Genomic DNA, 27151 nt, shown 5'->3' on the forward strand with positions numbered 1-27151 from the left:
TCGGCAGTTTATAGTATTTTATAAAGTGGTCTAAATGGACTTTATTGAAACAGTGAGATTTGAACAAAGACTTGAAAGACATTAGGGGATTAGTCAAGTGGATATCTGAAGACAGACTATTACAGGCAGAAAGAACAGCTGGAGTAATGACAGAAATAGCAAGAAGGGCCAGGAAGCTGAAGCAGAATGGTCAAGGTGGTGATAAAGCCAGATTATGTAGTGGTGTGGACGTCCATGCAAAGCCTTTGGCTTTTACTCTGAGAAAATAGGGAGCCAACGCAAGGTTCAGGAGAGGAGAGACATGATCTGACTTTAATTCTAAAGGATCACTCTGGCTGCTGTGTGAAGAACAGGCTTAAGGGGGCAAAAGTAGAAGCAGGTTATTTCAGCAAATCAGCAAACAGATGGACTTGTCCTTCACAGCAGTGTGGTAGCAGCATGGAGAATGGAGAGAAATGGTCAAACTCTGGATATATAAAGCAGAACCAGAATGATTTCCTGACAGGTAGATGTGGAGTGGTGGTGCAACAGAGGAGACAAGCATAACTCCAGGGACCTGCATGTCTGGAAGAATGAAACTGCCATCATCTGAGATGTTGCAGTGGTTTTATAGTATGTCTACAAATTCTTTGATGTTTCTCTCTTCTAGAGGAGGAATTTAATTCCCTTGATTCCCTTCCCTTTGAATGCGGGCTATATTTAGTGACTTGTTTCTAGTGAATAGATACGGTGGAAATGGTGATGGAGTCGTGGAAATGGTGGCAGTAACCCCAAAGCTGGGTCCTGAAAGGCACTGTGCCGTGCTCTGTCTTTTGGATCAGTTCCTTGCAGGGAAGCCAGCTGCCGTGCTGTGAGGATACTCAAGCAGCCATAAGGAAGAGCCCATGTGTCATGGAACAGAGGCCTCCTGATGCAGATAACAAGTTCCTATGGTTAAAGCTGGGCGGAGCAGGCTTGCTGGTGAAGATCAGTTTAGTTTGAGGCTTGCTAAGTTTGAGATGTCTGCTAGACATGAAAGTGCAGATGTTGAGTAGTCAATGGGATTTATGTCTAGAGTTAGTGAGAAGCCCGATCTGGAGATAAATATTTGGAAGTCGTCAACGTGTAGATAGTATTTAAAGCCGTAGGGCTGAATGACAATAAACTGAAGTGAATTAACATGTTTGTTTGTGTGTACTCTAAATTGTTTCCAGTGGTAGTTTCTAGGTAACGAGGTTATTTTAATTTAAAAAATTTGCTTATCTTTATATTTTCTAATTTTATACAATGACCAAATATTATTTGATTTAAAAAAGAATTTAAAAAACTGGCTGTCTATGTGAAAAGCACTAGTAGAGTAGTTAAGATACAGGTTTCCTTGAGCTTAAGGTCCACACTTTATTTCAGAGCAAATAGGAACCTCTGGAAGGTTTCGTGCTATACATATAAGCTCTCTGCCTCAGAAATGGATAAAATAGTTACTGTTCCTCTCTTATATATGGTAGTACATAGATTTAGGTGGCAACATTATGTTATTTTTTAAAAAGGAAGCTTTCTACTTTATTTTAGTTTCTCCATTGTCAAAATATAAGTGGCTTCTTTGGCTAGTATAAAAGTAAGGCAAGTTTATTACTTTCTCCTTATTTTTTACATTTTCCAGAGAAAGACAGAAAAAGGTACTCACACTTTCGTTGTCTGTATCTATCCTTGTTAACTTATTCACATTTTGTATTATTTCCTTTTCAAAATTTTTATTTAACTTTTAAAACATCATTGCACTCATGCTGTGATTATCTAGCTTTTTCTTCCTCAGCAGTTGATATATTATCACTGTTTTGTTCAGACTTTGAAAGCCATAATTTAATGTCAGGGTCATAGTTTACAAAGTGGATGTGCTCTAGTGAATTGATCGATTTCCTGATTGTTACACATTTAGATTGTTTCCAAATTTTCAGCAAGTATTTTGTTTTGATTAACATCTTTGTGTAGAAATCCTTTTCTTCATATACTACATTTGCAGACGTGGGATTACTCAGATTTCAGTTCATATTGCTAAATGAATGTGATTGTTCTTTATTCTGATGATAACTGGAAATTTCAGGTTGATTTTAGGTTAGGAAATTGAGATTGCAAAGAGCATAAAATCAAAGCTAAAGAATCTTCCAGTATCTTAAAGCATAGCTTTACTCTTATGAAGACCTGTTGTACTGAGTTCCAGTTAGCACTAGGATAATGGCAGCTGCCTAAATCTTATCTCTCCACATATCCTCACCCGAAACCTGTTAATTCAACAAGATCACAAGAAAACACATCTATGAAATTATTCTTTTAGTATAGGAGACCAGCTCAGTTCAGTTCAGTTGCTCAGTCGTGTCCGACTCTTTGCGACCCCATGAATCGCAGCACGCCAGGCCTCCCTGTCCATCACCATCTCCCGGAGCTCACTCAGACTCACGTCCATTGAGTCCGTGATGCCATCCAGCCATCTCATCCTGGGTTGTCCCCTTCTCCTCCTGCCCTCAATCTCTCCCAGCATCAGAGTCTTTTCCAGTGAGTCAACTCTTCTCATGAGGTGGCCAAAGTACTGGAGCTTCAGCTTTAGCATCATTCCTTCCAAAGAAATCCTAGGATTGATCTCCTTCAGAATGGACTGGTTGGATCTCCTTGCAGTCCAGGGGACCTTCAAGAGTCTTCTCCAACACCAGAGTTCAAAAGCATCAATTCTTCGGCGCTCAGCCTTCTTCACAGTCCAACTCTCACATCCATACATGACCACAGGAAAAACCATAGCTTGACTAGGCAGACCTTAGTCGACAAAGTAATAGGAGACCAAGGATACCACAAACTTCAGATAATCTGTAGATAGAAAAATAAACAGAAAATTTCCAGCAGAGATCCTTTTGCTGCTGCAAACATGGAGAGTGGAGCAGTCTCTGTGGAAAAGAGAGGGAGGAGGAGGCTTGGAAGAAGCACAGTGAAAATCTTCAGAAAGGGAAAGTGTAAAGCGTGGTATATATTTATAATAGAGTCTACTCAGCCATAAAAAAGAATGAAATCCTGCAATTTGCAACAACATATATGGACTTGGAGGACATTATGCTAAGTGAAATAAGTCAGGCAAATACTGTATGATATCACTTATATGTGGAATCTAAAAAGTATATAAAACTAGAGAATATAACAAAAAGGCCAACTCATAGAGGACAAAATAGTTGATACCAGTGGGGAAAGGGAAGAGGGAGGGGCAATATAGGGTCAGAAGATTAAGAGGTATAAACTGTTAGATGTAAAAGCTGCATGTCCAAATGCAACATGGGGAATATAGCCAATATTTTATAGTGACTATAAATGGAGTATAACCTCTAAAAATTGTGAACCACTATATATATACCTGTAACTTATGTAATACTGTACAACAATATTAAAAAGCTTTTTAATTAAAAGATAAAAATATGATTGCCATTTATGTACTCAGTATGATTTGACGCTAACAAAAGATAAAAGTTCATTGGATTATTTCTTCACATTTTCCATACCATAATTCTATCATCATTTACTATAAACCTCATGGAGACAAAGTAGAAAACGTGTTACAGTGAATACTTAACAGTGCTTTTCACCTTGCACTCCTTAGTCCAAACAAAATAACCAGCAGTAAAGTCTAGTTGTTTCTTTCTAAATATGGCAAAACTATTAATGTGCATTCTAAATATGGTAAAAGTATTAATGTGCATTAACTTAGGGTGAAAATAGTAAAGAGTAAAATTGCATGGCCTTCTATTAAAAACTTCATTTACACCAGCTTTAACTCAATTTTTAAAATGATGGTGAAGCACTTTTTTTTCTTTTTAAAGATATGGATGTAATGAGGCCCTTAATAAACGAGCAGAATTTTGATGGGACATCGGATGAAGAACAGGAGCAGGAGCTTCTGCCTGTTCAGAAGCATCACCAGCTTGAGGATCAAGAGGGTATTTCGTGAGTAATTAGGGTTTAAATGTCTTTTTCTCTTGTCATTCACTGTATATTTTGTAATCATCTTCTACAGATCAGGCACTGGATACTGCAGAAGTCACAAAGATGAGTAAGACATAGTCCTCACCCTCAAGAGATTCATAGTCTATTTTTGGAAAGAAGAAAAACATCTAAATTACAGAGCAGTGTATAGGAATCACTACACGATGAAAGTGAAAGTCTCTCAGTTGTGTCTGACTCTTTGCGACCCCGTGGACTACACAGTCCTTGGGATTCTCCAGGCCAGAATACTGGAGTGGGTAGCCTTTCCCTTCTCCAGGGGATCTTCCCAACTCAGGAATCGAACCCAGGTCTCCCGCATTGCAGGTGGATTCTTTACCAGCTGAGCCACAAGGGAAGCCCCCTCACTACATGATAATACATATCAAATGCTATGAATCTTGAAAGTAGGGGGATTGGATTGAGGGGAATAGAATTTCCAGAGATGGAGCTTCTGCAATGTTTAGGAGTTAGACTCTGGGAAGTAGGCAGTAAACAGTTCTTTATGTTGAGTGAATGGTGTGAAACAGTCATGGTCTCAGGAAAGCAGTGGAATATTTTAAAAATCTTTTTTGTTATTTTGTCATCATTAATAGATTTGAATAACTTATTATTCTAATGATAATTTGACAGTTAAGCAAAGTAACATTTTTATTGACCAAAGATGAATAGTATAAACTAATAAAAACTTTAGATAAGCATTTTTTTTTCAAAATTAAAAATTTGTGCCCTTCTTCCTAGTTTAATTTGTGTTTTCTTGGCCAAGAGACTCTCCAAATGCCTCTTGGAATGCTTTCTTAGGTGAAATCCCTTGGGAGTTCATGATTATAAAAGCTGATTAGTATTTATCTTACTTGATGATATACACAGTTTTAGAAATTGTATTTTTTCTTTTAATTAACGTCCTCTGAGGTTGATAATCATAGACTATGTTTAATGTCATGATCGCATAGTGCAATAAATTGCTGTCTTACCAGCTTAGCCGTATATAATATTCAGCCTTGTTCTGAATATCATAGCAGCAAAGAATCTTATGAGAAAATTGCCTTTCCCTTATTACTTTAACATGTACAAAAATACTTTCATTTAACTCATTTAATCTCCATAATAACCCTCTGTATTCTGCTTTTAAAGTGCAAAGGTAGTACTTGAACCAGATATAACTTCTGGCTTCTTTAGCTTCTGGTCACATGGAAATGTTAGTTTGATTCCTTGCCTAGATAAATTTTTAGTTCCCTTCTGATGTTAAAACCATGGTCATGTAATTTTAATAGCTTTTGTTCTAAAATGTTTAATTCTTACAACTTCTACTTTTCAGATTTGTACAAACTCTTATTCATCTTCTTAAAGGAAATATTGGAACTGGTCTTTTAGGACTTCCACTAGCAATAAAAAATGCAGGCATAGTGGTAAGACTCATCTTTGTAATCTCTAGTTAAAATACAGTTATCAATCTTAATTTACAGCAAAAATTAGAGCAAGTTAACATCTAGCTTAGTCAAATATAACCTGGTCAGGTGACAACTAGATAATCGTTTAGCTACTGTTGTTAAAATTATATGAACTATGATAATATCTAACTAAAAATGAGAATCAATTACTCTTTTCATTTCTACCTAATTACTTGTTTACAATATTTGACAGATCCTAAATCAGTATCTGATTTTTCCAGATATAGTTAGATCTTATTAGCCTTTTGGATTTTCAGGAATTTAGGTGATACATTCATAGCAACAGATATATTTATAGAGTATTAGTATTGGTGAAATTTTATAGTTTTTTAGATTCCAAATAAAATATATAGTTTTCAGGTTTTAAGAATAATAATTTAAAAAAAAGTTAACAATATCTTTTGAAAACAAATATTCAAAGAGTTTGTTGGAACCAATTATTGTAATTATAGAGAATCCTGATAGGGGAGTATTCAGTTATGAACTAATGAAATTGTATTTAACATTTTTTAACTGATGAATTTTCTTAAGAAGAGTTTTAACTATCATTTTGGACTTCGTCCATCCTAATTTAGAGAAACTGAAAAATTTCTCATTATAAAAATAACTTTGGCAATACTTTGTCAATAATCTAGGCATCACTTTAATTTTAGTGAATGAATACTTGAAATTTTTATGTACCACTTTTTCAAATAATTATTTTCTAGGCACAGTTTCTCAGGTGTGATTCTCAACAAGGGATACACAGAAGTAGATTGCCTACGCTCCCAGATAATGCAGTGCTTTTTAGTAACTTAGATAATGTTTTATGGTTGCGTATACTTTTAATGATGGGATACCAGTTGTCACAGATTTGCCATCTGATGTTAAATATCACACTGTATTCTATTCTATTGTGTTGCGTTTCTATATTCTACATTCATAAGTTTGGATAGTCAAGTTGATAATCATATGTGGTTGTCTTAAATATTACTAAATTCTTTCTGTATCAAGTCCATTAATTTCTATTATGCAAATGATTCTTTAATCATTTTGTCTAAAATTTGTCAGTGACAATTAATAGTCTGTATTTCATTGTTTATAAGATAATTTAATTTTTATTAAACTTAAATATTTAAAACTTATGTTTTTCCCACAGCTTGGACCAATCAGCCTTGTGTTTATAGGAATTATTTCTGTTCACTGTATGCACATTTTGGTACGTTGCAGTCACTTTCTATGTCAGAGGTAAATGTGAATTTGTTAAGTCTATTTAATTTATTTTAAAGCTATATAGTTTTTAAAGGATAAGATAGTCTTATATTTCTACTGTGCTTTGCAACTATACATTGTATTGCCTATAATCTATTAACATAGACAATTCTAAGAGAATGATTATGGAAAAAGGTAGCATTTTATATGATTGAAATCTGGTCAGCATAAATATACTTCTTTTAAAAGTAGTGAAATCAAATTTTTTTAATATAGTATAAATGAAAAAACTCAGGGAAGATATATGGGGCTAAAGGAGGCAGCAGGGCTACTACTTAAATAATAATGGTCATTTGTTGCTAATTTCATTTTGAGTATAAGACCTTTTATGCTCTTTTGCTGATATGTGGGTTGGTAGATAGTAAAATAATACTCTGTTTTATTTTTGTATCAAAATGTTTCTATTGGATAGTGAACCAACTTTTAAACAAACATTGTCTATTCTGGCAAACTAATATTCTAACTTTAACTCACTTTTGTTGTTGCTAAATGTTCTTAAAACTTTAGGCAGGTCATTTATGATCTTTAAATAACACTGTATACTTGAAAAAATAGAAGTGAGAATGTGGCTATTAGATGGTTAAATATGTGACAGTATATTATGGGTTTTTAAAAATAATGCTGTTATAAGAATGGAATAGTTTAGGCATGAAGAGTATAGTTGATGTTTTTAGATAATTGAAATATTTAAATCAGTGAAACACAAATATTATATGAATTTAACAAATATATAAACTTTAACAGTGGGTTAAAACTAATATATTGGTTAAAAAGATATATAAAAACTTTAAATTTCATGAGAAGTCTTTAGAAATATGGAAATCTCCAAATTTCAAAAACTCCTCTGTCAGTATATAGCCCATTTATTGATGTTCTTTTCAAGAAATGGATTTATGGAACAGTTTAAAATTTTTCTTTTTCATATGCATGTATGTCATTAAATTTCAGGTTTAAAAAGTCAACATTAGGGTATAGTGACACTGTGAGTTTTGCAATGGAAGTAAGTCCTTGGAGTTGTCTGCAGAAGCAATCAGCATGGGGGCGGTAAGTACTTGCTATGTTATTAATATATAGTTATCAGTGTACGTATGTTAATCTGATAAAGCACATTAATAGAAGTATAATAAAATTGGGGGAAACATAAGTTTTAGAGTTAAATGGACTTGGGTTCAAATTTCAGCTCTATCATTTTACAAATTTATGATCTGGGTCAAAGAATTTTTATTTTATTTGAGTTTTTTCACTATCAAGTGAGTTTATAATAATACTTCACAGAATTATAATAATAGTTGAAATAAAATGATATTTATAAAGTGTCTAGCTAACCTATGACATAATCATGTTCGATAATTTTTAAGGAAAAAAGGCAAGAAAAATGTTGCAATCTCTATTTCAAATAAAATTGTAGTGTTTAGCCCATACTCATAAGACATCTGAAGTATGTATTTTAATATAATGTTGTTTTGATCATTGTAGAGTTTACATGTAACTTTATGGTTGTCAGACATAGCTAATCAAAATCAGGTGAACACAGGACTGGAAAATAAGCATAGGCAGTTTACAGCATGCTAACCAGGGTACAAATAATGTGTGTGTGGAAGTTAAAAGAAGGAAAAGTGGTGGAAGTTAAAAGAAGGAAAAGGATGGTATTAGTAGAGTGGTTTATGGTTTGATTTTCAGGACGTTAGATGTGTCTGTGAGCTGCTCAGAGTTTCCGGCCTGATAGACTGTGCGGGAGAAGGAAGGAAGCAGAGCCCAGCGCCCTGGGGATTGCCTCCAGGACCCCGTCTTCCTCCTCCTCCTGCCAGTCTAAAGGCAGCTTTATCTGCTTTTCCTGTCTAAAAGAATGGCTTTCAGACAGAAGCTACTGCGATGATTGTTGGTAAAGGGTACTAAAATTAAAGGTGAGTGAAGAGATCTTAAAGAAATACTTAATTCATCAGAGAGAAGGAGTTTGGATTCATTTCAAGGTACCACGATTATTTACACATGGGCTCCCTGAAGAACCGTGAAGAAAGAGAGTTATGGCAAGAATGAAAATAGGCAAGGGCCCTTCCAACTTCACACGGGAGGAGGAGGGTTTGTTGACTTTTAGACTAGACTACTTGATACCTTGACATTAATGGTCAAACAAGAGACTATAATGAATTAGTAAGTGCAAGCTCACTGTTCCCAGAACAATAGGCAGAGGTATGGACTGTATACTAATAATATGTAGGCAGACTTAACTTGATTATAATCATACCCAAATAATGCTAATTTGGCCAGTGATTTCCCTTCCCCACTTCCATACCCGCTGTGTTATGTGGCTGGAATTGTTTAGAGTACCTAAAAAAGTGTGCAGAGAGGTAAGCACCTGGAGAGGTCTCTGTAGAATGGTAAGGGCCATGCTCCCAGTCCCCTTCCATTTCATCTTCTTATTAGTGATTTGGATGGTAGGGAACATGCTCATCCTATTTGCTGGGAAATACCCTTGGTTGGAGAAGGCAGTGGCACCCCACTCCAGTGCTCTTGCCTGGAAAATCCCATGGATGGAGGAGCCTGGTGGGCTGCAGCCCATGGGGTCGCTAAGAGTCGGACACGACTGAGCGACTTCACTTTCACTTTTCACTTTCATGCACTGGAGAAGGAAATGGCAACCCACTCCAGTACTCTTGCCTGGAGAATCCCAGGGATGGGGGAGCCTGGTGGGCTGCCATCTATGAGGTCACACAGAGTCGGACACGACTGACGCAACTTAGCAGCAGCAGCAGTACACTGGGTTGATCTGAAAAAGATCTGGAGAAACAGAAGAGATGGGCTTAATATAATTGATTAAATGTTTTCATGAAATCACTTTATAGATAGATACTCATTAATCTGTTGAATTTCAGAAGTAAATAATGGGAAAATTGGGAACTTTTAAGTATTATAACTTTTTTTGCTCAATGATAGTCTAGTGATATGCAGATCATAAATATATGCTCTTTGTAGATAATAAATATTTTAAGCAAATAGAAAAAAGTGGCAGCAGTGACAGATTTTATTTTCTTGGGCTCCAAAATCACTGCAGATGGTGACTGATACTTGTTCCTTGGAAGAAAAGCTGTGACAAATCTAGACAGCATATTAAAATGCAGAGACATCACTTTGCTGACAAGGTCCATATAGTCAAAGCTATGGTTTTTCTAGTAGTTGTGTCTGGATGTGAGACTTGGATCATAAAGAAGGCTGAGCACCAAAGAATTGATGCTTTCGAATTGTGGTGTTGGAGAAGACTCTTGAGAGTCCCTTGGACTGCAGGGATATCAAACCAGTCAATCCTAAAGGAAATAAGTCCTGAAGGTTCATTGGAAGGACTGATGCTGAAGCTCCAATACTTTGACCACCTGATGTGAAGAGCCAATTCTTTGGGAAAAAAACCCTGTTACTGGGAAAGATTGAAGGCAAAAGGAGAAGGGGGCGACAGAGGATGAGATGGTTAGATAGCATCACTAACTCAGTGGACATGAATTTGAGCAAACTCAGGAAGATAGTGAAGGTCAGGGGAGCCTAGTGTGTTGCAGTCCATGGGGTTGCAAAGCATTGGATGTGACTTAGTGATTGAACAACAACGACATTATGAAATATTTAAATTAGTTAAAAGGGAAAAAATATATTGACATTTCTTCAGCTCTTACTAATACTTATTTGTGGGTGTCCCTTTTTAGGAATGTGGTTGACTTTTTTCTGGTGATAACACAGCTGGGATTCTGTAGTGTGTATATTGTCTTCTTAGCTGAAAATGTGAAACAAGTAAGTGTTTTTCTCCAGTTTTTGAAATCATTTTCTTCTGATGCCACAGTTATGGCATCATATTTAGATATGGCATCAAACATAGATGGTTTGCAGTCTTGGTAGAGACTATCAGTTTAAACAAACATGCAAAGCACTGAAATAAAAAAAAAAGCTCTCCTTTTAGCACAATGCCAAAGTACATTTCTTTATGTGCTTTAACTGATAGTTGGCCTGTATTATTCTTACTTTACCATATGTTTTTATTTAGTTATTTTAATCAATAACGGTTATTAATTATCCACATGTGCATGGTACAATAGTGGGCATTACTCAGTAATCGAAGTACTTCTGTAGGTATTTTAGTGCAAAATCATGTGAATATGTATTCTAAAGAATCTCTATACCTAGTATATATTTGGGCTTCCCTTGTGGCTCAGCTGGTAAAGAATCTGTCTGCAATGCAGGAGACCTGGGTTCGATCCCTAGGTTGGGAAGATCCCCTGGAGAAGGGAAAGGCTACCCATCCCAGTATTCTGGCCTGGAGAATTCCATGGACTGCAAAAAGACATGACTGAGCTACTTTCACTTTCACTTTCAAGTATATATTTGACTCACTTTTCTAAGTGTAAGATAACTTCATTTTATATTTAGACCAAGATTTGGCAACCATTTTTTGTAAAGGGCTAGATAGTAAGTATTTTCAGTTTTGCAGGCCATATGATCTCTATCTCAACTCAGCTGTAGACAATAATATGTTATATATGGCTATATTCCTATAAAATTTTATTTGCAAAAATAGATGGTAGGTTTTGGTCTGGGAGCCATAGTTTGATAAAGCCCTCCTCTTAGATTTTTAATGGTGGAAAGGGTCACTGAGTCATTCTTTTATAAATAAGAGAGTTGATGCCTTTATCAGCATTATTCATCATTGATGATGCTTTTGATTTTACAAGTATTTAATTCTTCAAGTCATATAGTTTTAGGATTACTGACTCAGTTAAGAGGCTATTTAATGTCAAGATAAGATAACCCATTTTGGCAGTCATTTACACAGAATATAGTGGAAATGGTGCCTTTCTGGGAGTGTACAGCCTGGTAGTAGTGAATGTTTCCTATCATCCCCTAAGAGAGCTACCAACAAGCTTGACCTAAAGTTATAGATAATGCTCATAATGCTTTATGATCCTATATTTATAAACTGTGATACGTATCCTTTAATTTTTGCAACTGCACTGTAATGTAAGTCTTATGCTCATTTTATGAATGAGGATAGAGAGTCTCACAGAGCATGAGCAATGTGCCCCGGGTCATGTGAGTTAGGCAGCAACCTAAATGCCTCATACAGCTGCCACACTACTGCTCTTCCTAGGGCAGGGCATTGTCTGACTTTAGTTGTGAGTGTGTGTATGACAGACTATATAAGTATATAAAATAAATATCTGTAAGCTCAGGATTGGTGACTTTCTCCAATGAAATGTTATCAGTTGCCTCCAAAGTTGAATGGAAGAATTTAACTCATTTGCACACATCATAAGACCAGGTAGAAAAAGTGACTCTCTGGAAGGTAAGGAGAAGCTTGCAGTTGATAGAAAGATGAAAGTTCTTTTGCAGCCCAAAGAGCAGTATGGAAAAAGACATTGAGGCAGATGTGAGAAAAGTTGAAAGCAATGCTAGGCTCCTCACCTTCGAGAGCAGACTGAATCAGCAGTCTGATCACTGAAACAGCATCGTCAGAGATTGCCCCTCTCTGCAGCAGCGTCCTCACATTTGAGAGCAGTCTCCGGTAAAAGACACACAGGTTGATTAAACCATACTAATTGCTACTACTTTCACAGTTTAAACCTGTAAGGTTATTACCACCTTGATCTGCCTAAAACTGAAGGTTCAGTGTTACACTGAACCAAAGAATTAAGAGTTTAGTTCCCATATGGACTTGTGCGTCTCTTGCTGTGTAGCTGCTGCGTGGCTGTTCTTGGTCCCGTTAAGCCACTGTGGACAGTTGGCAGGGGTGAGGTACTGTGGCGCTTCCAGTGATGCTGGTCCATCGTGGTTATAGTAGCTTCTTGCTGATCTTACGTTAAAATGCTCAAGAAAAGGTCAGATGGACAAAGTAGTGTATGTGGGCATGAAGAAGAGGGAAGGGCTGTTACATTCAGAGAAAAAAAAATGTTGTGATACCAAAGCCCATGGACGTCAGAGTCAGAAGATCTGAATTCAGGTGCATGCTCTCAAGTTTAACTTACACTTCGGGTAAGACCCCCTTATTCCTGGTCAAACCTCGATTTCCTCATTTGTAAAATAGGAACAATAGCAAAATCTCCCCATGTTCCTCATAGCCTTATTGTGAGGCTCAGCTGATGAAAGGTTTGTGAAAGCCTTTATACAATGCATTATGCATTTTATATGCAGTATGCAAATGTAGCATATTATAGCTTTAATTCCACCTTATAGCTTTGCTGAAGAACATCATCTGCCTTTGGAATTTTAACCATTAAATCACTGAATTGAAAAGTTAATAAACTGTAGAATTTAGTAAATTTGAGCTCTACTGGAAGCAACTGAATTTAGTAATTTTATCTTATAATATTTATTTCAGTGTTTTGCATTTTGGTAAACATGTGAGAGCGTAGGAAGTCCTATTAGATAGCCAATCTCTGTCTCTAGAGGGCACCGAAGGACTCAAATGTTTACCTGAATCTTGCTCTGGGTATGTATCGATATTTTTATTTTACTTTATTTTTCAATCTTGAGAATTTCTTATAACCGTCTTTCTGCGAAAGAATACTAAACTATTATGAGAGGTTTGTGATAGAATTGATGTAAAATTCCCAAGCACCTAATGACTCAAACAACCCTTTTATATGATTACTTTTCTCTTGCCAGGAATCCTTGATAGAGCTTAACTCTATCATTACCTCATCTTGATTATGGGAGGTATTTCTTTGAATACCTGTACTTCAGAAGTATTTGGCTGTAAATAATTTGATGACAGAGAAAATCGGGTCAGCAAATAAAATATCTTCTTAAACGCCAAGTGATGTAAACAATCAATGTTGCTTCTATTTCAAGTTATAGAAGATAAAATAGGAAGTTTTAATGGCCAATTATAAGATAAATGAGAGCTGTGCATTTCTTAAATGGTACCTGGCATAACCTGAGAGTCTGCTAGTCCAGTATGAGTTATAAGTTGCCAACATAACTTAAAACTGGTAGGTATAGTCCCTGCAATTTAAGATGATAGGTACATTTGTAGTGACACTAAACATTACTTATTGTGGGTAAGGGTAAAATTAACCCCCTGCATTATTAATCATGTCAGAACTTTGTTCTGTACTTCTGACTTGTTGGCCTCCTAGTCCTGCATTTCAGGGGAGAGAAATGTCACGGAGGGGACCAGGGGCTCCTTGGGCAGGCCCCTCCTTAAGGCTTGCAGCGTTTTGATCCGATGAACGTGTACCTGTCACACGCTAGATTCTTGGGTCTCAGACCTGGGCTTGAATCCTAGAACCACCACTTCCTGACTTGATATTATATAGATTTTTCTTTTTTACTTCCCCTAAACCTCAGTTTCCTCAACTATGAAATGGAAATTAATATTACCACGCACCTCAGAGAGTTGTTTTGAGGGTTAAATGAGATGTTGCGTATCAAGTATTTAGCTCAGCCCTTGACACAGTGTATATAAATCACAGTTTTCTTTATATTTCTCCTTCATGGGCGTACGTTGGTGGAAGTCTTTTCCTCCCCTCTTCCTTATTCTCCTGGGAATCCTGTATAGGTTCATGAAGGGTTCCTGGAGAGTAAAGTGCAGTACCTAACACATACAAAATACTCAGAAAATACTTGCTGTCACTACTATAAGTTTTGCTTCTTAATTTATATATCCAGAGACGTGATAATGTCATTATGTTCAAAGGAGGGTACAGTGTTTGGGGCAAATAGATTTTCACTGATATTTTTATTTTAGTATGATCTGCCTCTTCTGTGAGTTTTTAAGATTATTTTTAAAGTCCTCTATAATTTCATTTCTATTTTTGTAAGTTGGACTATTTGATTAATTGAATGAGAGACAATTTTTAATATATGGAGCCTATAAATTATGGACTCTCATTTGGAAGCTAAATATTGGTTTATAGAAACAGCTGAATAAATTTTGAGGTAGAGTTGGTTTATCTTATAGAAGCTTTTTGCTCTGACAAAAATTTATTGTCTAGCACACAGATAACTGATTTTTAATAAATATTTATTGACAGTGATACTAATTCATCAACAGTTGCTTTATAGAATACCTTTAAAATTGGGCTCTGATTTCTGAGTTTCATTTTGATTACTGTACATTTCTAAAAGGCACTTGGAGATTGTTTTCTGCTTCGAAAAAAGTGTGTTAATAGACTACTCAGTGGCCATTCTAGACAAGCATACTTCTACTTTTGATTATCTCAGAAGCAGATTGAGCCTTTGCAGGCATCACGAGCATCACAGTCACAAAGCTTCAAAATGGATTAGCAAGTCTGTCCTCATAAGTTTCTAGTGAACCTTGTTTTCACAGTATGATAAAGTTATTTTGCAAAGAAAACTATTTTAATTATCCTTAAATTATATATATATATATATTTCTAGGTTGCTAGATTGTCTTGAAACTATGTATTTTATTTATTGCAAAGGAATTTATCATAGAGTGTATATAGATCATAGTTTTCTTTATATTTCTCCATGCTTATAAGTTAATGGAAGTTTTTGTCTTCCCTCTTCCTTATTCTCCTGGTAATCCTGTATAGGTTCATGAAGGGTTCCTGGAGAGTAAAGTGTTTGTTTTGAATAGTACCAATTCATCAAGTCCATGTGAGAGAAGAAGTATTGACCTAAGAATATATATGCTTTGCTTTCTTCCATTTTTAATTCTTTTGGTCTTCATTCGTGAGCTCAAGAATCTGTTTGTGCTTTCATTCCTTGCCAACATATCCATGGCTATCAGTCTTGTGATAATTTATCAGTACGTTGTTAGGGTAAGTATAACATGTTTTTAACTGTGTTGTATGTTTTTTAACAAGTAAACTTTTTTTATTTTTACTTTAGAGGTAAAAGTGATGATAAGTAAAGATCCGACGTCCTATGTGTCACCTAGGACACATAATCAGGTTTTATTTGGGGGGATACTGCTTAGCTGAAGAAGTATATGGCATAGAGGATGAAAGCATAGGCTTTGTAGTCAGATCTGGTTTTGAATCTTGGTCAGTATGCTTCTGAGCTGTATGGCATTGCCTCAGAAGGCAGTAATGCCTGCCCTACTAGAGTTGTGAGATGCAGGACCCTGCCTTAGTACACTGCCTAACATGAAATAAAGAACTCACCAGTGTTTTGTTTATTCCTTTAAGACTTAAACCAATCATAGGAGATGGGAGTCTAGCTGTGATGTAATGATTTTCTTTCACGCCTGAAGCTTTATTTGCTGCCACTGCTTCAGCTCACTGACACTGCCCTGGGCTGTAATCTCTTTCTGCAGTAACCACAACGGAGTTCATCATCAGTAGTCTGGAGATACTTAACTCAGTTTCCTTAAAATAATCTGTTGAGGGGATCCAAGGGATCTGCAAATCCCTTAAAATTATTTATAAGATTTAGTGTTTCTTGCCTGGAAAATCCCATGGACGGAGGAGCCTGGTAGGCTGCAGTCCATGGGGTCGCTAGGAGTCGGACACGACTGAGCAACTTCACTTTCACTTTTCACTTTCATGCATTGGAGAAGGCAATGGCAACCCACTCCAGTGTTCTTGCCTGGAGAATCCCAGGGACGGGGGAGCCTGGTGGGCTGCCATCTCTGGGGTCGCACAGAGTCGGACACGACTGAAGTGACTCAGCAGCAGCGGCAGCAGCGGTGTTTCTGTATGTATATGTGCTTTTTCCACTGGGCAGCTGTATAGCTTTCATCTCTCACTGGGGCCAGTGACTCAAAAAAAGGTAGAGAATCCTTGTTTTATTCTTTTCTGATGCAATTAGACTTTTTAGACATTGCTGCCAAAGTAGTTGTCCTTAAATCTCCATTAGCAGTCCATGATGAATTCTCTTATGATGAGTCTCTGTCTCTTTTTTGCCTTGTCTGAATTCCAAAGCCTGTGGACTCGTTGTTTTAGCATATGTGAGTGGAAGGGGAGAGGCAGGAAGACCTCATAAGATTTTCTAGAATTCCTGACCCCTTAGTTGGACATCTAGGAGTCAGTGGAGCAGAAATGTATGTTCCTTAGGTAGAGGGAAACTTGTGAGCCTTGAAGGACAGTTTAGTATCATCCAGCAATCCAAACATTTTAATTTTCCATTTTGATCCTAACATGTTTTTAGTCATGTAGCACCATCATGTCACACGGTTCTACTTGTGCTTCACGTTTTCTCAGTTCAGTCGCTCAGTCGTGTCCGACTCTGCGACCCCATGGACCGCAGCATGCCAGGCTTCCCTGTCCGTCACCACTTCCCGGAGCTTGCTCAAACTCATGTCTATCTAGTTGGTGATGCCATCCAACCATCTCATCCTCTGTCGTCCCCTTCTCCTCCTGCCCTCAACCTTTCCCTGCTTCAGGGTCTTTTCCAATGAATCAGTTCTTTGCATCAGGTGGCCAAAGTATTGGAGTTTCAGCTTCAACGTCAATCCTTCCAATGAATATTCAGGACTGATTTCCTTTAGGATTGACTGGTTGGATCTCCTTGCAGTCCAAGGGACTCTTAAGAGTCTTCTCCAACACCACAGTGTTGGAAAAGCATCAGTTCTTTGGCGCTCAGATTTCTTTATGGTCCAACTCTCACATCTGCACATGACTACCGGAAAACCCGTAGCTTTGACTAGGTGGTGGACCTTTGTCAGCAAAGTAATGTGTCTGCTTTGTAGTGTTCTGTCTAGGTTGGTCATAACTTTCCTTCCAAGGAGCAAGCGTCTTTTAATTTCACAGCTGCAGTCACCATCTGCAGTGATTTTGGAGCCCAAGAAAATAAAGTTTTTCTAGACCTCTCTTATTTCCCCAATTATCCCTGTGCTGTCGCACTTCAGTGTCTTTGTTCATGCTTTACATCGGCCTCGAATTCCACTTCCAGTCTGGTAAGGCAGAGAACACAGGGTGGTGAGGAGACTTGGGGTAGCTGGAGGAAGTAGCCACTTTGGACCCAGACATCTTGAACAGGATATGCAGATTGCAAGTTTCCAGATAGTGAGGGTTGGAACAAGGCTGTATGAATCAGCACCAAGTCATCGAAGCCAGAGTCAAGGCTTCTGCACAAATAATAAGGGTGATGGCAATCGTCAGGTCAAACAGTAAAACACTGAAGCCTGGAGCTAGGGAGCCACGCAGGGTGATGAGGCAGAGAGCCAGAGCTGGGCAGTCTCAGAAACCAGAAGAGCAATGAAAGGAGAGCGGGGACAAGCTCCACTGGATACTGCCGGCAGTGGTTGGTAGCTGATTGTACAGCTCTCAGCTCAGATGATGAATATGCTCGCGCGTTTCCAGCGGTGGCAGGAGCCTTGCCCAGTGAGAACAGCCTGGGCCTTACAGGTGGAAGCAGGTAATCAGGAGCGTTCAGCTCAGCTGGAACGTGTGGGCTCGAGGGAGACAATTGCCTCTGGCAGTAAAATCCTAACAGCTTGGCTACCTTTAACATAGGATGCTTAAACTTTTTCTTGAAAGAATTATTCACATTTATAACCTACATTTGCTAGTGTGAAGCTCATAAGTATATGATTTTACTCTTCTGCTTTAAATTGTTTCAAACAAGTAAGTAACTTATTTTTTCTTTCTTTCTCCAGAATATGCCAGATCTCCACAACCTTCCAATAGTGGCTGGTTGGAAAAAATACCCCCTCTTTTTTGGTACTGCTGTATTTGCTTTTGAAGGCATAGGAGTGGTAAGGATTTAGTCTTTATTATTATTTTTTAAAATCTTAAGTCAACACAGAGACTTACTTACTTTTAAAAATACATGGTTTTCTTTCCTGTTTCTGTTTTTTTTGTTGTTGTTATTTCTATTTTTTTATTCCTAGAAAATGATTTGCATTTTGATATGATAATCTTGAATTACAGTTTAGCTCCTCTACTAACCAGGAGTTCATCATGTTTTATCTTGGATAATTTTCTTAATAAGTAAAATGAGAGCATTAGAATAGATTATTTTTAATATTTTGTTGTGAATATTTTCAAACCTATATAGTGTGATGAACTCCTCTGTAAGCGTCACCAAGCTTCAGAAACCATTAACTCATGGTTAATTTTGTCTGATCTATATTCACTCTACTCTGTCAAGTCTGGGTTATATTTAGACAGATCCCAAACATTATATCTTATAGACTAGATTATTAGAAATGAATTGAAATTGTTATAAAGTGTACTATTACGTAAGAAGAGTCAAACATAAATTCTTTTTAGATTTATGCATATCATATTTGTTTTGTGAAATGATGTTATCATGAAGCTAATACCAAGAGATACAAACATCATGAGGATTCTGAGATCCTGAATATTTCCATTCAAGATATTTCCAGTTCAGGGACATCCTTGTGGCATAGTGGTTAAGACGCTGAACTTCCAGTTCAGGGGGTGCAGATTCGGTCCCTGGTTGGGGAGATAAGATGCCAAATGCCATGTGGTGTGGCCAGAAATTAAAAAAGATGCTTCCCATTTATTGAAAACCTAGAATGTATGGATTTGGGCAAAATAGGATATTGCTGTTTGTGTGCTCACTCAGTCTGTCATGCCCAACTCTTTGTGACCCCATGGACTGTAAGCTGCTGGGCTCCTCTGTCCATGGAAGTTTTCAGCAAGAATACTGGACAGGGTTGCCATTTCTACTTAAGGCGATCTTCTTGACCCAGAGATCAAACCTGCATCTCTTGTGTTTGCTGTGTTGGCAGATGGATTCTTTGACGCTACTCCACCTGGGAAGCCCCCATACTACATTTGATCTTGGTCAAAAGACCATGTCTTTTTGTCTTTTCATGCCGTTCATGGGGTTCTCAGGGCAAGAACACTGAAGTGGTTTGCCATCCCCTTCTCCCTGGACCTCCTGGTGGCTCAGATGGTAAAGCATCTGCCTGCAATGCAGGAGACCTGGGTTCGATCCCTGGGTCAGGAAGATCCCCTGGAGAAGGAAAAGGCAACCCACTCCACCATTCTTGCTTGGAAAATCCCATGGTCAGAGTAGCCTGGTAAGTTACAGTCCACGGGGTCGCAAAGAGTCGGACACGACTAAGAGACTTCACTTCACTTCTCCCTGGACCACTGGGTCCTTCTCCAGTGACCCAGACCCTGATGCTGGGAAAGGCTGAGGGCAGGAGGAGAAGGGAGCAACAGAGGACGAGACGGTTGGATGGCTTCACCGACTCAACGGATGTGAGTTTGAGCAAACTCAGGGAGATAGTGAAGGATGGAGAAGCCTGGCATGCTACAGTCCGTGGGGTTGCAAAGAGTCAGACACGACTTAGCAACTGAACAGCGAAAGGCCATAGCGTATGTTTCATGGTCTGATGCTTGGTGTGGGAGCAGAAGCCCCGGGAAACATCTGTTTGTATGAACCACAGACAAAAGACAACTGAGACCGTTTTATGCGACTGTAGTTGGGTTTCTGCTCTCTCTCAATTCTCCTTTTACAGAATTCTTACTAACTGTTGGAAGCTCCATTTATCCCTGTTAGAGACATAATTGTAGATTTTCATTTCTGCTTTAACTAGTAAGCCGTAGTTAAGCTGTTGGACATTTCCAGTTAACTGTTGTTCCTCTGACATCTCAGATTCAACAACTCTGAAGTCTGACACATGCTTTTTCTTTTTTATATAAAATCAGTTTCGCTTCCTCATTTCTGTATTTCTTTTAGTTTTACTTTTGGTTGCTCAAACTTGAAACACTGGAGTATTTCTTTTCACTGTGTCCCTGGTTTCCCCATTCCAGTCAGCAATTAAGACGTGCTGAGTCTTTTTGTCTTTCCCCAAATCGGCTCCATAAGTGAGGTTATGTGCGGAACAGGCGGCGCTGCTTCACGCGGATGGAGCCTCTGTAGTGCCCGTTTCCTTCCTGAACTGGCGCCACCCCTGACTTGAGCTTCCTCTTTCAGTCTGGGTTTGCTCTGAGCATACGACTTGCGCACTCTTCTGTTTTCTGTTAATCACTCACGGTTTTCATATGGACTGACCTAACTCACCCGAAGAGCGGAGATAACATTAGTTATTATCTCATGAGGTTATTGTGAGGACTATGTGAGATCCTACATGCAAAGCTTTTAGGAGAATACCTGGCACACTGTAAGCACTTAGTAAATACTCATTATTACTTAGTGTAAATTTGTATGCCCAAAACCTCCAAAGATTTGCCTACAAATTAAACTTTTATTTTTTTATTTTATTTTATTTTTAAATTTTATTTTTACTTTTTTTTACTTTACAATACTGTATTGGTTTTGCCATACATTGACATGAATCCACCACGGGTGTATACAAGCTCCCAATCCTGAATCCCCCTCCCACCTCCCACCCCATATCATCTCTCTGGATCATCCCCATGCACCAGCCCCAAGCTTTTAAACTTTTAAATTAGCCCTTTTTTTCCCCCAATAGTGTAAATACTTATTCATCTCACTGCGGCTTCCCTGGTGGCTCAGACGGTAAGGAATCCGCCTGCAATGTGGGAGATCCGGGTTTGATTCCTGGGTTGGAAAGGTCCCCTGGAGAAGGGAAAGGCTATCCACTCCAGTATTCTGGCCTGGAGTATTCAATGGACAGAGGAGTCCACAGGGTCGCAAAGAGTCACACACGACTGAGCGACTTTCACACTTCACACGTTCATCTCATTGACAGACAACAGATACAGATGGATAGATAGAGAAACAGTTGTAGACACGTATACTTGGGTCAGTATGCGTGCATGTACCTACTAACTCTGTCTGCTGAGAGAGCGGAAAGCAGTGGCACCCAGGAGCACTGAGCCCGCTTAGTGCCCAGATCTTGATTCTCCAGCAAAGGAAAAAAAGTTCTTTAGAGAAATGGCTGATTACAGGATGGAAGCAAGGAAATTCAAGGTATACCTGGAGCATATTATAGTGCCAGAGAGTATGTTTGTGTGTGTGTTAGTTGCACAGTTGTGTCTGACTCTGAAACCCCATGGACTGTAGCCTGCCAGGTTCCTGTCCATGGAGTCTTCCAGGCAAGACTATTGGAGTGGGTTGCCATTTCCTTCTCCAGGGGACCTTTCTGAGCCGGGGATTGAACCCTCATCTCTTACATGCCCTGCATTGGCAGGCAGGTTCTTTACCCACGAGTGCCAGCTGGGGAGCCCTGCCAGAAAGTACGGAAGTGCTCAAAAACCAAAAGAATAGACGCACATCAAAAGGACAAAGGACCTCACCTGATAGAATTCATGATGACTGAAGCTGGAATGAGAGTAGTAACAAAATAAGCAGTAGTAAACTATAAAACAAATATATATGAATCCCTATGAATGCAAATGTGTGATTAAATAAATAAGCACATAGGGCAGATTTCCAAATAGCTTATGTAGATACTATCCTCGAGGAGTTGTAACTTAATCCCCCCAGTCCCTGGAGTGTGGGCTGCCTGTAGTGATTTACTTCCAATGAATAGAGTATGAGGAGGAGGAAGGAGAGAACTTTATAAGCAGAACTTTACTGGCAAACACTGCCTTAACCAGGGAATCAAAATGAACTTCACCAGCGATAAATCATGTTGACAGCATGTATGATAGGAAGGGCATCGCACCTCCATGGTGTACTTTTCTGAAAGCTATAATCCCAATCTAGCCGTGAGGAAGACATCAGACGATTAATAAAGGAGCAGTGTGCCAAATACGTAACCATGCTCCTCCAGACTGTCAAGGCAATCAGCAATAAGGAAGGATCAACAACCTGCCCCAGACCAGAGGGGACTAAGGACACATGATGGCAAAATGCAGGACCCTGGAGCCGAAGAAGGACATTTGTGGAGAAACCGGTGAAATCCAAATACATTTTGGAGTTTAATTGTAACGTCCCAATATTGGTTCTTAGTTGTAACACATGTACTTTGGTTGTGGAAAATGTTAATCAAAGGAGAAATTGGTCAGGAGTGTATGGGAGTCTTCTGTATATCTCTGCATTTTTTCTGTGAATCGAAAATTATTCCGAAGTAGAAAGTTTATTTTTTTTAAAAAACCTGACAGTTTTGTGTATTAAGAGCTGATTTAAAATCTTTTTATTTTAGGAATTTTAAAAAATCTGTAGTCTGAAAAAATATGTAATATTTAGAAAAATACATAAACAATTATGTGTTGCATATACTATAGAAAGATTAATTTGGGCACCTATCAGGAGGATGCTGTATTGTTTTCATTTACTTGCATTCTCTTCTTAGGTCCTTCCACTGGAAAATCAAATGAAAGAATCAAAACGCTTCCCCCAAGCATTGAATATTGGCATGGGGATTGTCACAGCACTGTATGTATCATTAGCTACTTTAGGATATATGTGTTTCCACGATGATATCAAAGGCAGCATAACTTTAAATCTTCCCCAAGACGTGTGGTAGGTAGACAAGAGTTTGTTAACCTAATTTGTATATTTTATAATTTACTAGTATTTTATGATAAAGGTGTATTTTTAGTTTTATGATTTAAACATTTAAAATCTTTACTGTGGTTTCTTTATTTGTGTAAGCTACATTTTTTCATGATCTTCAGAGGAGATCATCTGATTTTACAGATTTTTGTGGCATATTTTTAAAAGAGTAAAAATTACAGGTTGTTCCAAATTTGGATAACAGCTGAAACATGAACTCTTTTAATATGGACTCAGTTTAATAAAAAATTTAATACTTATCCTTGCTTCCAAAAACCTAACATTCTGGGTTTCTGATAAAATCATATAACCCGTCACTTATGGCCCTCAAGGTTTTAGTGGTCAGCTTTAACACTGTATGTGCCTCAGTCCTTTTTGAACACAGGACACATTATACAGTTGACCCTTGAACAACAGGGGTTTGAACTGCATGGGGCCACTTATATGGATTTTTTTTTTCAATTAACATGTTAGAAAAATTTTTGAGATTCATGACAATTCGAAAAAACTCACAAACTACATAGCCTAGAAATATAAAAAAGATATGTGATGAATCTATAAAATATATGTAGCTGTACCTGTAACATACAAGATATGAGTTAACTGACTGTCAGTAAGGCTTCTAGTCAGTAGTAGGCTATTAGTAGCTAAGTTTGGGGGGAATCAGAAGTTATATGCAGGGTCAGACCCCAACCCCTGCATTGATCAAGGGTCAGCTGTAAATAGTGTGGTGTATCTTAATATTCTCTTTAATATTAGAACCATATTCTGCTAATGAAGCAATATATAGAGTCTTTATCTTCTTCCAGAGATTGATCTTTGGAGATTTAATAAAGATATTGGCAGTGATTATGATGTAGACGTGCTCCCTTATTTATGAAATGGAAAGTAACTCCTTAGTTTTGATAAATGCAAAGAATAAATGCTGACCTAATATCATGCTTCTCCTTTAGCTGTTTGGATGGAAGTCTGTGAAACCTTAAATTTAAATATTTTCACTGGCTTCCTGATGAGAGTTTGATTGCTATTCAGTAGACATTTGAATCCTGGGTCCTCATTAGAGTCCAAAATGTTGTTAGAACAAGTGTGTGTAGGGAACCATTTATGATAGGGAGAAGGTAACTAGAGTAGTTTCCAGGTTGCACAGGTCTCACATATGCAGTGTGTTTATCTTTTTTTTTTTAAGTACAGTTTTACTTTAGCTATGATATATTTAGGAAGGCATTCCAAGATGGAACCGTTTCAGTGCTATACATTTGTTTCAAGCTGGAGACATGACTACAAACAAGACATGTGATTGTTTGGCAATTATTTCATTAACCTATTTTATAGTTGATAATATAATTTTGTTTCCTTCAAAAGTGCTCCTTTTTTTCTTTTTTGTAATAGTTTAGTATGGAGTATAGACAAACAGCTTAATATAAGAGGATCAAGGCTAAGAATTATGGTAGTTTAGTTTCTCTTCAAAGATAGTACAGTGTCTAGAAAACAAAATGATACATTTCTCCACTTGAAGTAAAGTTTAGACTAAATCCTAAAAGCAAATTTGTAAGTAAATTTGACAAGTACTCTAAGATGTAGGTGGGGAAACGATCTCAGAATTCTCCCCTACCCTTATTCATGAATGTATCTAAAGAAAGTCTTAAGGGGGAAGATACCGAGGTGGGAGTGCCTGCGTGTCAGGTTGAGATGCTCCTCTCCCCAGGGAGCGAGGAACCTGGCGAAGTAGCAGTGGGCACGGAGGTGGAGGGCATGCTTTTGGTTTTCACAGCTAACCCTCAAGGGGGTGGTACTGTCCCTGCAGCAGCTCTAATGAATCCTTCCCTTTTTCTGCCTCCCCTTCCCACCTTTGCCTTGTTCCCTAATTGCTATGGCTCCGCAGTTAGAAAGGAACTCATTATAAGCCTTAATTAAAAACAGACGATCAAATAAAACAACTCTCCACTTTCAGGTTGTGACTATTTTTTTTAGTTGACAAGATCATAGTTTCTATTCAGGAAAGCCTGGTTAGACACCTGCTTTTTATTGAGAAGAGGGGAGCCTTGTATCCTTGGAAACAAAAATCTGTACAAAACAGGAAAGCAAGTCAAGATACTCCCCTTTAGAGAACTGCTGTTGAGTAACACCTTCTTGTGGAGACATGCCTTTTCTGGCCTACAGTCTTATTTCTTTATGGTTGCAACTGTGCGTGTGTTCTCAGTGGCTTCAGTCATGTCCGACTCTTAGCGACCCTATGGGCTGTAGCCCAGCAGGCTTCTCTGTCCATGGAAAGAATACTGGAGTGTTGTCATACCCTTCTCCAGGGGATCTTCCCAACCTAGTGATCAACCCCCTCCCCCACCCCCCGTCTCTTACATCTCCTGCACTGGGAAGTGAGTTCTCTGCAACTAGGACAGTTAAAATACTAGCCATGGTTGAGGGATTCTGGAGAGAAGGCGGTTGTCTTTTATAATGATAATCTTCCAAAATGAGAAGTTTGGACTAGGATAATCATGGGGTTATCGCAGAGATTCCTATCTTGAATTGCTGTGTATGAGCCCCTTCTTCCCTCCCCTTTCTGTGCTTCAGGCAATAGGCTGAGCAGTGTAGGGAATGTGTACTGTACTCTTTATTGGCTGGGTATTGATCTTGGAGAGGCAGCAGTGAGCCGTGATGTGAAGCGAGATCTTAGTTTCCTGCTCAGAAATTGAACCTGGGTAGCCTGGATGAAACTGGCTACTAGATGAGCAAGGGTTAGAGGCTAGAAGCTCTTGCCCCCATTGAAGTACATTTCTCAAGGAGGCAAAAACTGTGAAAAGAGATACAAAGTTTGTTATTAGACACACACAATCACAAGTGCGAGGGCCCAATGGAGAAAGTTTGTGTAGCTGAGAAAGATGTACGGCAGAGATGCACACCCGGAGGGGAGGGGTGGGGTGTCCCCCTTAGCGACAAGGAGCACTGCAAAGAGGCAGTTAAGGCGTTCACGTAGGGCAGTTCTTCTGGGTCTTTGTTTACTTTGGGCCAATTATCTGGTTTCTCTTTCCACGCCTGACTTACCCTAGGACCCTCCCCCATAGGCATGTGCAACGCCATGGACTGTAGCCCGCCAATCCTGGGCTGGAATCCATTTTCCAGTGGATGCCAGGCAGCCTTGGCATCACATGCTGTGGGGGCGTGCCCCCTCCTTTGACCCCAAGGAGCTTTTGTGCACATGTTCAGTGTCTCCCTTGCCCCAAGGATGGGAAATATATGACCTCTTGATCCTTTACTCAAACAGGGTTTAGCCCCTCTCTGTTTCTGCCGTGACTGTTACCTTAAGGTGTGCACAGAAGACATAGTCTGGCTATTTTCCCTGTTTCTGTTGTTATTTCTATTTCAAAGTGCAAAGAGGAGGCTGGTTGTAAATACATAATCTGGAGCCCCCCTATCTCCTGTCTCAGGAAATGCAAACAGGAGGCTAGCTGTAGAGTGTCCAGCCTGAAGCCCATTTTTTTTTTTCTGTCCCAAGAAATGTAAGCAGGAGCCCACCTAATCCCTGCCTCAGATGTGAAAGCCAGTGACTGTCACAGGGGCCTAGGGAGCCCAGCTACCAGCCATGAGAAGCTGTAAAAGGCTTTTGATGCCACGTTGACTTAAAGTCTCAGAGTCCATGTGCGGTATTCCTACAATAAAAGGTTGAGTTAGAGAGCAGCCCCAGAATAAAGCAAGTATGGATTAGAGAGACTCCACGTTATTAATCACTTATAACCTTCGATCTTATGAGGCATCATCTTTTGAAACTAGTTATGAGTGATACTGTTCAATGTGGTGCATTTAGCTTTTGAAGTAAAGGGTATATTTTAAAGATTATAATAAAGTAAATTGTGCCTCCCCGAGGGCTCAGGGGTTAAAGGACCTCCTGCAATGCAGAAGACACAGGAGACGCGGCTTCAATCCTTGGGTCGGGAAGATCCCTTGGAGGAGGAAAGGGCAACCAACTCCAGTGTTCTTGGAGCCTGGCAGGCTACAGTCCATGGAGCCTCACAGAGTTGGACACGACTGAGCAACTAAGCAATCAAGTAAATTCACAGTTCTGAGCTAGAACGGGAGCACCTTGAGGCAGAAACCCTCCGCCTCTGGGTTTGTGATGCATCTCCATAATATAG

The 27151-nt window shown here is 38.7% G+C and overlaps 1 protein-coding gene across 2 annotated transcripts in view; it reads left to right on the forward strand.

Annotated features, from left to right (window-relative positions):
* Positions 1–3096: 3096 nt before the first annotated feature.
* Positions 3097–27151, forward strand: part of SLC36A4 (solute carrier family 36 member 4) — a 36107-nt gene continuing 12052 nt past the window's right edge. The window contains exons 1-8 of one of the 2 annotated variants that reach the window (XM_040256505.1): positions 3097–3957; positions 5312–5402; positions 6583–6671; positions 7644–7739; positions 10385–10469; positions 15230–15457; positions 18238–18336; positions 22822–22991. In XM_040256505.1, coding sequence (XP_040112439.1) covers positions 3836–3957; positions 5312–5402; positions 6583–6671; positions 7644–7739; positions 10385–10469; positions 15230–15457; positions 18238–18336; positions 22822–22991 — 980 coding nt within the window. In that variant the 5' untranslated portion in view covers positions 3097–3835. Of the gene's footprint in view, positions 3958–5311; positions 5403–6582; positions 6672–7643; positions 7740–10384; positions 10470–15229; positions 15458–18237; positions 18337–22821; positions 22992–27151 lie in introns of those variants that run through there. The other variant, XM_040256506.1, reaches the window with a different exon arrangement.

The sequence above is a fragment of the Oryx dammah genome, unplaced genomic scaffold (genome assembly GCF_014754425.2).
Source record: "Oryx dammah isolate SB20612 unplaced genomic scaffold, SCBI_Odam_1.1 HiC_scaffold_15, whole genome shotgun sequence".
Classification (NCBI taxonomy): Eukaryota; Metazoa; Chordata; class Mammalia; order Artiodactyla; family Bovidae; genus Oryx; species Oryx dammah.